General features: G+C 44.5%; 1 protein-coding gene across 1 annotated transcript in view; it reads left to right on the top strand.

Moving 5' to 3' along the window:
- The first annotated feature begins 698 nt into the window (after positions 1-698).
- Positions 699-10,550, top strand: part of LOC137546932 (SH3 domain-containing kinase-binding protein 1-like) — a 516,647-nt gene continuing 506,795 nt past the window's right edge. Inside the window, exons 1-2 of the mRNA XM_068269991.1 lie at positions 699-779; positions 6,259-6,309. Of these exons, the coding sequence (XP_068126092.1) occupies positions 6,303-6,309 (7 nt within the window). The 5' untranslated portion in view covers positions 699-779; positions 6,259-6,302. The remainder of the gene's footprint in view (positions 780-6,258; positions 6,310-10,550) is intronic.

The raw sequence follows: 10,550 nt of genomic DNA, 5'->3' as shown, positions 1-10,550 counted from the left end.
CCCTTAAAGGGAACCTTAACTGAGAGTGATATGGATGTTTCCTGTTAAACAATACCAGTTGCCTGGCAGTCCAGCTGATCTCTGTGGCTGCAATAGTGGCTGAATCACACCCTGAAACAAGCATGCCGCTAATCCAGTCTGACTTCAGTCAGAGCACCTGATCTGCATGCTAAAAGTATTAGGGACACAGGATCAGCAGGCGATTCAGGCAACTGGTATTATTTTAAAAGGAAAAATCCATATCCTTCTCAGTTTAGGTTCCCTTTAAGGTGGAGGAAATGCTGCAATGGCAGCTATGGCTATTTGTATGCTACTATGTGTAAACTTAGCAGCGGTGTACCTACCATAGGGCTCCAGGTGCTCACAGCCCCGGGTGTAGCCATGGCTAGGGGTGCCACTTGGGTGCTCAGTCACACTGTGTTCTTCCACCTGGGACCTTTTCTCATAGTTAGGGCAACATTCAGGAAAATAGCAGTGCTGGCAGTAATGCTGGGCTGGCTGGCGGAGATGCTGAATGTTTTGGGATGCTGCTTGTCCCGTTGCTATGGCAATGCGCTTCTCTGTGATCACAGTGGGCGATGTGCAGCCCACATAAGTCTTCTCTTTCCTGGCATGCAGGGGCAGAGCTACAGATGCTTTCCAGCCTGGCTGAGGATCACATGGGTCTGGGCAGCCAGTAAGGGAGGAGCAAGGCTCACTCTTCCCTCATTTGCTGCCCGGCCTCAAGTTAATCCCGGCTGGGCTGGAAAGTATCTGTAGCTCTGCCCCCTGCACACCAGGTAAGAGAATGTATGTGGGCTGCGGACCACCCAGTTTGATGGCTTAGAAGGGCGTCGCTATAGAAGGGGGACAGACTGCATCCCCAAACATGATTTGGGGCACTCACATGTTCATGGAACATTTAACATGATCTGGGGCACTAGCCCCGGATCTTTACCCCTAGTGAAGCGCCTGGTATAAATCCAGGGCTATCAGCTGTGTGAACTCTGCCATGCTGTTGTCAGACAAGAAGATGTTATACTTTATTTATAAAAGAAGAATACAAAATATACATGATTTCCAATGGTAACATAGCAACAACAGTTAAACTGGACCTGAACTCAGAACTTCCTCTCTGCTCTGGAACATACATGGAAATTGTGTATGTTCCAGAGTTCATCAATAGAGATTCTATTATAAATGAGGTGGGGATGACAACGCATATCATCAAACCGCAAATCACATAGTAGTGGCCGTCTTAGGCCTTGTTCACATTGTGTTCGGCTCGCGTGTCCGTCCGCGTTGGGCGGTTTTTGAGGCGTCTTTTTTCCCCGATTCCCAGCGCTTGGGTTTTTGTGCTTAGCGGTTTTCTAAGCATTTTTTCCAAGCGGTTTTGTAATTCACTCCCTGAAGCAAGTCAGGAAGTGAACTCTTTAACCCGTAAAAGAATAGATACAATGTATTTAATCTTGAAAACACAAACGCAATCGCTACATAAATCGATTTTGTGAGCGTTTTGCGTTTATCCTATACCTTACTTGTGACAGAATCGACTCAAAAATGGTTCACGCACCGCTTTACTGACGACCTGCGCTTATATGAATCTTCTCATAGACATTCATTGTCCACGCCATTGAGGGGGCGGGGGGCTAGGGATCGTTTTTAAAAACCACACGCGGGCAAGAAAAAAGCCCGAAACGCTTGCAGTGTGAACAAGCCCTTAAACAGTTTAAAGGAGAACTATAGTGAGAGATATATGGAGGCTGCCATATTTATTTCCTTTTAAGCAATACCAGTTGCCTGGCAGCCCTGCTGGTCTATTTGGCTGAAGTAGTGGCTGAATCACACCAGAAACAAGCATGCAGCTAATCTGGTCATATCTGTCAAATTTGTCAGAAACACCTGACCTGCTGCATGCTTGTTCAGGGGCTGTGGCTGAAAGTATTAGAGGCAGAGGATCAGCAGGACAGCCAGGTAACTGGTTATGCTTAAAGAGAATCTGTATTGTTAAAATCGCACAAAAGTAAACATACCAGTGCGTTAGGGGACATCTCCTATTACCCTCTGTCACAATTTCGCCGCTCCTCGCCGCATTAAAAGTGGTTAAAAACAGTTTTAAAAAGTTTGTTTATAAACAAACAAAATGGCCACCAAAACAGGAAGTAGGTTGATGTACAGTAAGTCCACACATAGAAAATACATCCATACACAAGCAGGCTGTATACAGCCTTCCTTTTGAATCTCAAGAGATCATTTGTGTGTTTCTTTCCCCCTTCTGCTCTCATGCACTGAAGTTTCAGGCTCCTCTTTTTTTCCTGCAAACAGCTTTGCCCTTGTTTGTAATTCCTCAATATGTGAAAGCCCAGCCAGCTCAGAGGACGATTTATCCAGCTTGTAAAAGATAAGAGAGAAGAGAGAAGCTGCTCTAATCTAAATAATACACAGGCAGTGTGCAGAGAGGGGCCTGGAAGGGGGAGTTCATAGCAGAAACACAACACTGAAGAACTTGGCAGCCTTCCAGACACAGGCTGACAAGTCTGACAAGGGAAAGATACATTGATTTATTACAGAGACTGTGATAGCAGAAAGTGCTGCAGTAAGCTAGAACACATTAGAATAGCTTTTGGAACTTGTAGGATGATAAAAAACAGGATGCAATTTTTGTTACGGAGTCTCTTTAAATGGAAATAAATATGGCAGCCTCCATAGCCCTCTCACTACAGTTCTCCTTTAATAAACTAGAAAGATGGGGAGAAAAAAAGAGGTTGCAATTATGAGCCTCGCATGAATTTAAAAACAGAAAACCTTTTATTTAATAGAAAACATTACGTGTCAAATAGATTGCACCTATCCATCAAGATGAACATGCAACATTAAAACAATTAAAAACCAACAGCTGATGCAATTGTGGTTGACCCCATACTCGTACAGACACACACTCATACTGGAATATTGGCCAATTTGGACATGTGGTGACAGGCAACAGCTGCCAAAGGACATAACCCACAAAATTTGTGTCACTGCAGAAATAGGTAATGGATATAAGCAACCGATTGTAAGTATGATGATGTTGAAAATCTCACATTCACCTTGATCTTATATCTATCCTGGATGTTGGATAATGTTTTCTTCAAGACATCCAGATTTGCAAAAGTCAGTGTAATTTCACAACAGTTCCATTCCCTAACCACTTCAGCCCTTAGACGTTTTTAACTTTATGCATCCGAGCAATGTTCACCTCCCATTCATTAGCCTATAACTTTATCACTACTTATCACAATGAACTTATCTATATCTTGTTTTTCCCGCCACCAATTAGGCTTTCTTTGGGTGGTACATTTTGCTAAGAGCTACCTTACTGTAAATGCATTTTAACAGAAAGAATAAGAAAAAAACTGAAAAAATGTATTATTTCTCAGTTTTCGGCCATTATAGTTTTAAAATAATACATGCCTCCATAATTAAAACCCACGTATTGTATTTGCCCATTTGTCCCGGGTATTACACCATTTAAATTATGTCCCTATCACAATGTATGATGAAAATATTTTATTTGGAAATAAAAGTGTATTTTTTCCGTTTTGCATCCATCACTATTTACAAGCTTATAATTAAAAACATTTTTTAAAAGTTTAAACCCTTAGGTAAATATTCTTTTTTTTATTTATTGTAAAAAAAATTGTGTTTTTTAATTATTATTATTATTAATAAACATTTTATTTGGGTATTTTTGGGAGGGTGGGATGTAAATAGTAATTTTTATATCTACCGTATTTCGCGCCGTATAAGACGCTTCGGAATATAAGACGCACCTAGGTTTAGGGGGCAAAAAACAAGGAAAAAAATAAATATACTAAACCTGGTGCGTCCATGTTCCAGGAGCGTCTTGTTGATGTTCTCCCCCAATTGGTGTCGTACTGTGTCCCCTTCTGTCCCAAGTGTGTGTACTACTGTCCCCAGTATGTCAGTGTGTGTCCTGCTGTCCCCAGTATGTCCCCTGCTGCCCCCAGTAAGTCCCTAATGTGTGTTCTGCTGTCCCCAGTATGTCCCCTGCTGCCCCCAGTAAGTCCCCAATGTGTGTTCTGCTGTCCCCAGTATGTCTCTGGTATATACCCTGCTGTCCCCAGTATGTCCCTAGTGTGTCTTGCTGTCCCAGGAATGTTCACTGCTGTCCCTATAGTGTATGTCCTGCTGTCCCCAGGTGTTCCCTGTATGTCCCCAGTACGTGTCCTGCTGTCTTCATTATGTCCCTAGTGTGTGTCATTCTGTCCCTAGGTGTCCCCATTTTGCCTACCGTGTACATCCCCGTGTGGTCCGCAAACACCCGCCGCCGCTTGTGACTATGTTCCCCCTGGGTGGTCCACAACTGCCGCGTATATGTCCGCAAACACCCGCTGCTTGTGTACAATTCCCCCCTCTGTGGTCCGCAACTGCCCGCTTTGCCCTGACATGTGTCGCCGCTGTCCCCCTGTGTAAATAGCTGGACCCCGCTCATCTTACCGAAGTCAGTGCCTTCTGCGGGGATCGGAGACCCGCTTGTACCATCACTTGTGTCGCCGCTGTCCCCCGGTGTAAATAACTGGACCGCGCTCATCTTACCTAAGTCAGTGCCTTCTGCGGGGATCGGAGACCTGGCTTCACACACGCGGCTCCCCCTAGTGAAGGCTTCTGCTGATGACGCAGCAGAAGCAATTACTAGAGTGGAAGTGCGGAAGTGAAGCCAGGTCTCCGATCCCCGCAGAAGGCACTGACTTCGGTAAGATGAGCGGGGTCCAGCTATTTACACGGGGACAGCGGCGACACATGTCAGGGCAAAGCGGGCAGTTGCGGACCACAGAGGGGGGAATTGTACACAAGCAGCGGGTGTTTGCGGACATATACGCGGCAGTTGTGGACCACCCAGGGGGAACATAGTCACAAGCGGCGGCGGGTGTTTGCGGACCACACGGGGAGCAATGAGCACACACGGGGCAGTGCAGGGAATCCCCGACGTGGCGGCGGGTTGCGGTTTGGAAGTCGGGGATTCCCTGCCTTTGCCGTATAAGACGCAGGGACTTTTTCTCCCCATTTTTTGGGGAGAAAAAGTGCGTCTTATACGGCGGAAAATACGGTATATCTATCTATCTATCTATCTATCTATCTATCTATCTATCTATATATATATATATATATATATATATATATATATATATATATATATATTATTATTTTTTTTTATGTAGATGTAGTTTTACTTTTTGGCCACAAGACGGCAACCTTAGGTTTGTTTACATGACGTCACTCTAAGCGTAATGTACGCTTAGAGGGACGTAGGGGGGGCGTAGGAGGCAGTAAAAGCTAGGCTTCCAAGAGAAGCTTTTTTCTGTGGGGTAGAGGAATCAGTGATCGGGCACCATGGCCCAATTCACTGATTCCCTGGCTAACGAACCGCGGGCCGGGAGCGCACATGGCCTCCTAGACGTAGCTTCTACGTCCAGGAGGCGAAAGTAGTTAAATTCTTTGTTGCAGCTGATACAAATCCTAAAATAATTATGCACTATTTCTACTTCCTGTTTTCATGGAAGCAGGCATATTGTTAACAGCCTGTGCTTTCAAATGAGCTTATCTGTCATCTCTGGCGTGGTAGTCAGGTGACACAGGGAAGAGATCAAATTACAACTTCTGATTAGACACAGATGAAGGTGAATTAAACAGGCAAAACTATCTAAATACTGTACATACAGGGTGCACTTTTCTATGGTTTCCTTCTGTCCTGTGCAAGAGTTTAGGTCCACTTTGAAAAAGAATTTTATGCAAGTATTGAACTTCATGTTACTCTGTAGTAGATACCCCCTTTCCCACAAGAAATTTTTACCTTTTCTTAAATAGATAATTAGGGGGTCTGTATGGCTGATATTGTGGTGAAACCCCTCCCTCAGTGTAATGTAATGACCAAGGTCCTGACAGTTTGCTGTCTGTGAACCTTGTTGTATTGTGGAATATAACTGCTGCTAATATATTGTGGGAATAACTGCGTTTTCCAACTGCCAAGCAAGCAGCATCTACCTCTGTGCATAGAAAATTCCGTCCAGATCACCTGGCAGAACTAAAGATGTCACCACCAGTGATACATTTTAGAATGTAAATCAGGGAAAGGAAAGATTTTTACAAAGGGCAAACACTGACAAAATAATCTATAAATAAATATTGTAAAAAATAATCAATTTTATATATTATGTTATTTTCACCAAAGTTCCTCTTTAACTGTCTGCTGTATAATTATACATTTTTTTTTTGTAGAAATACATTATGTAGTCAGTTTTTCCGCCAATTGCTTACAATGCATGACAGGTATGTAATGATCCATTACACACTTAATGTTGCAAAATGACTTGAGTGGTTAACAGCATTCCATACATTTTCTCTGGCTCAGTAAGTTAGTGGATAGTAATTTTCCGCAAGTTGGTAGTACATCAATTATCGTATTTCAAATAATCTAGCGTCATCAATTAGTATGTGGTAGTACCATATGAATGTCATGTGAATATATGCCATTTATTAATAAACCCACAGAAACATTGGACCTGGCTTCCAAAAGCACAGCCTAATGAAATGATCCTGCAGAGGTGGCCTGAATGTATTAAAAAGCATCTCCTACTAGACAGCAATGGCTTTTATCCCTCTCCTCAGTCACTCACCATAGGTCATATTAGGGGTTAATAAAAGATAAGTAGATTAGAAGATGTGCGACTGCGTTCACTTGCACACAGCAAGATTCATATTTCTTAAAGCTATAGGATACAAGCTAGGCATGTATAACTATGACCAGCACTTGTATTCACAGAGAATCTGATCAAATTTTATTCAGAAAATGCAATATCGTGTCATGTGGTAGTGACAAAAAACGTTTATATTGGAAATTTCAATAATGAGCATAAAGCTTCGGAGTCCATGAAAAAGTTCAATCACAAATCATAGTTATGTAGTTAGTTTGGTTGAAAACAGACATCCGTCCTTCAAATTCAACCAGAAAAAAAAAATATTTGTCTTGAACCCAACACATATCCCAGATGATCCAGGGCAAGGCAAAAAACCTTTACAGGCTTGAGATAGAAGTACACTATTCAGGGGCAAACCCAGGATTTTCAAGGGGGATGATTCCTGAAAGGTCTCACTCAGCCACGCACAATACAGTATAATAATTGGTAGGACATCATGCTGGGTACACAAAATGCAATTTCCCGACCGACCAACCGACAGACAAGGGATCAGGAGCAGTGTGGATAAAGATAATAATGAGGACAGTCGACAATGGTAATGAAGGGGAAAGTGAAGCATCACACAGCAGAGCACAGGGCTGTACTCATACCTGGCTCTGTGCTCTGTTAAGTTCCCCAGAGCAGCTCCATGCTCTGTACACACACTGCTGCTACATCCAAAGTCAACTGTAGCAGGGGAAGAAAGGGGGCAGGGCACCACCTAGTGCAGGCAGCAGCACAGCACAGTGCTGTGGGCTGCAGGATACACATTCAGGTGCCTCAACTTGTGCCTGTCTCCAGACACTGCACCAGCCCTATTCTGAGGGGGGATTCTGGGCAGCTGTAATCCCCCCCTGTGTTTGCCTATGCTATTGGATGAAGTAAGGTAAGATAAGCCCCCCGCCGCCCAGGTTTTCTGTGGTCCCTCACTGTGTTATTGGCCAAAACTGAAAACACAGCTGGGAGAAGGAGTGTTCCTGGGTATGGGGACTCTAAAGATATTTATGGGGTGTATCAACCAATTATTTCCACTCTGTCTACTGTCTTTTCCTTTCTCCTGGTTACTCCTAATCCTTTTATTATACCATTATGAAGTGATGGCCCCATCTCAAGCCACATCCATCATCCAGCACCACCTTTAAGATGAAATCACATGTTCTAGTTATCAGACAGTCCAGCCATTATGTTGCAAGAGCTGCTAGCATGTAAAATGGGGTGTTGGGAGGTCTAGGAGTCATTAGGATGAGGAGAGGCCTGAACCCCAAAGACCAGAATGATAAAGGAGCAGGTGTCGAAGGTAGATCAGGCCCCGTGTGGTAAAAATGCTTGAATGGCTGTCCTGTGTGACCTGATTTAAAAACAAAACAAAAAACATACCTAAGGAGAGGGGAGGTTCTGGGTCCTATAGAGCCTTCCCGTACCTCCTACAGTCCCCACGTTCCAGCGCTGGATCCCCCATTAGCAGTCTCCAACTGATGGGTCGGAGACTGGTCACTTCTGGTGAAGCGGAAGGCTTCAGAAATCTTTAGGAGCCGAGTGCTCCTGAAGGTGGCTGTTCCATACGCATGCGTGAGAGTGTACTACGGTCAGAGACTGCTAATGGGGAATCCAGCGCTAAAACGTGGGGACAGTAGGACCTATAAGACTCAGAGCCTTCCCTCTCCTTAGGTGATTATCTGTTTTGTTTTTTAAATCTTGTAAGACTCACTTTAAGGGAGAAGGGTCAAAATATGGCACCATGGGAAAGTATTAGGCGAATACGAACATTGAGTAAAGTTCACAGTAAATGTACATTCACCGCAAACTGCCCGCCATCTCGAACCTTCGTCCATCACTACTGACGACGTGTGTGCGGGATTGGTTATTGAGAGATGGTGATGAATACTGGCACAGTAAACAAGAGTGCAGTCATCAGAGATCTTAAAGATAAGATCTTTAAGATCTCTGATGACTCCCGCACAAAGCACCATGATGGTTTGAACTCTCATTCGTGTCAGTTATTTGCCATCACATGATGTCATGTGTTCCAGTGAATAGAAAGATGGAATGGAAAACCCTCGTCGTCGGGTCAAAACTGGTCCACATGACAGCCCGGGGGCCCCAGGTCTCTCTCACTAGCTGGGGCCCCCAAACCACCATGCGACACCTAGAGGGAAGTGTGGGCAAGCCCTGGACCTCTCACCTCCAGGGAACTCACCCCACCACCTCTAAACTGAATGGCAACTGCAATAAACACAATTGCTAACTTCCAGCTAGAGCTGGAAGTTACAACATTACAGAATGCTGTGGGGGCATCTGACATTTCCATGGACAACAGAGAACTGTAGCAATATGTTGGCTCTTTATACATCAATAATAATAATAATAAATGTAGCCTTTGTAGCCGAACATAATTTTTTGCCTTGCGCGCATGCACACGTGCATCCTCCATATCTCCTGTTGTGATTAGGTGTATAAGGGTAGTGGACAGGTCTACAGTGGGCATGCATGTAAAGAATGGTGTCTTTGCCTTTCCTAGCCATACCTTATATAGCTGGGAGTAAGTGTGCAAGGAAGAAATACACTATTTCTCCACTTCCATCCCCTATAGTTTTAAAATAAACAATGCTTCTGTAAATAAAACCCACACATTTTATTTGTCCATTTGTTCTGGTTATTACAAGGTATATATTTTTGAAATAAAGATGTCTTTTTTGTTTTGTATTTTTTTGTACCCTATCATTAATTACAAGCCCTTATTTGCAAAAATAACAGTAGAATATCCTCTGACATACATAGTAAAAAAAAAAGCTGAGTCCCTATCGTAACTATTTAAGTATTTTTTTTTTATGCTGTCACCTTTTCCAGCTAGAGAAATATCCTGCCTCTATCTGGCCAGCAGACGCCAGTCAGCCAATCAGGTGTACTGTCATACACCCTTTGCCTGCTGTACCAAATCTAGCAGGAATTACATTAATTAGCATTCAGACAGGCAGAGGCAGGATATTGCTCTAGCGGGAAGTAAGCAATTGTGTTTGTTGCAGTTGGCATTCAGTTTAGAGGTGGTGGGGTGAGTTCCCTGGAGGTGAGAGGTCCAGGGCTTGCCCACACTTCCCTCTAGGTGTCGCATGGTGGTTTGGGGGCCCCAGCTAGTGAGAGAGACCTGGGGCCCCCGGGCTGTCATATGGACCAGTGTTTGTGATTTTAAATTTCTTTTTTGCAGTGAGTGGTTAGGGAGGGGACCGTGTGGGAGATGTGCCTACACGGGGCGTCCCTGTAAACGATGCAATTCACGATTGCGTCCAACCGAAGCCTTCCACCTGAATACTAATTTATGTAATTCCTGCTAGATTTGGTACAGCAGGCAAAGGGTGTATGACAGTACACCTGATTGGCTGACTGGCGTCTGCTGGCCAGATTGAGGCAGGATATTGCTCTAGCTGGAAGTTAGCAATTGTGTTTGTTGCAGTTGGCATTCAGTTTAGAGGTGGTGGGGTGAGTTCCCTGGAGGTGAGAGGTCCAGGGCCGGAGCTACCATAGGAAAAAAATAGGCAGTTGTCCCAGGGCCCCAGAGCCTGTAGGGGCCCCCAAGTTGTCCCTCCCCATCTGAACTGTTGCTCCCCAGGGACACTGCAGAGTCTGTTAAGTTGGGGGATGATTGGGGGAGAGTCAGCAGCCAGCTCAGGGGCCCAGGAGGGAAATTTGGTTGCAACAAAGAGCCTCTGATGACGCTTTTTGGTCGGGGTGGTGTCTGTTGGGGGGCCCCCAGGCTAATCTTGCCCTAGGGCCCCCTTGTTACTTGAACCGGCCCTGCTCTAGGTGTCGCATGGTGGTTTGGGGGCCCCAGCTTGTGAG

The sequence above is a fragment of the Hyperolius riggenbachi genome, chromosome 2 (assembly GCF_040937935.1).
Source record: "Hyperolius riggenbachi isolate aHypRig1 chromosome 2, aHypRig1.pri, whole genome shotgun sequence".
NCBI classification, from domain to species: Eukaryota; Metazoa; Chordata; class Amphibia; order Anura; family Hyperoliidae; genus Hyperolius; species Hyperolius riggenbachi.
The sequence above is the reverse complement of the archived record's forward strand: the minus strand, read 5'-3'. Positions and strand labels throughout refer to the sequence as shown.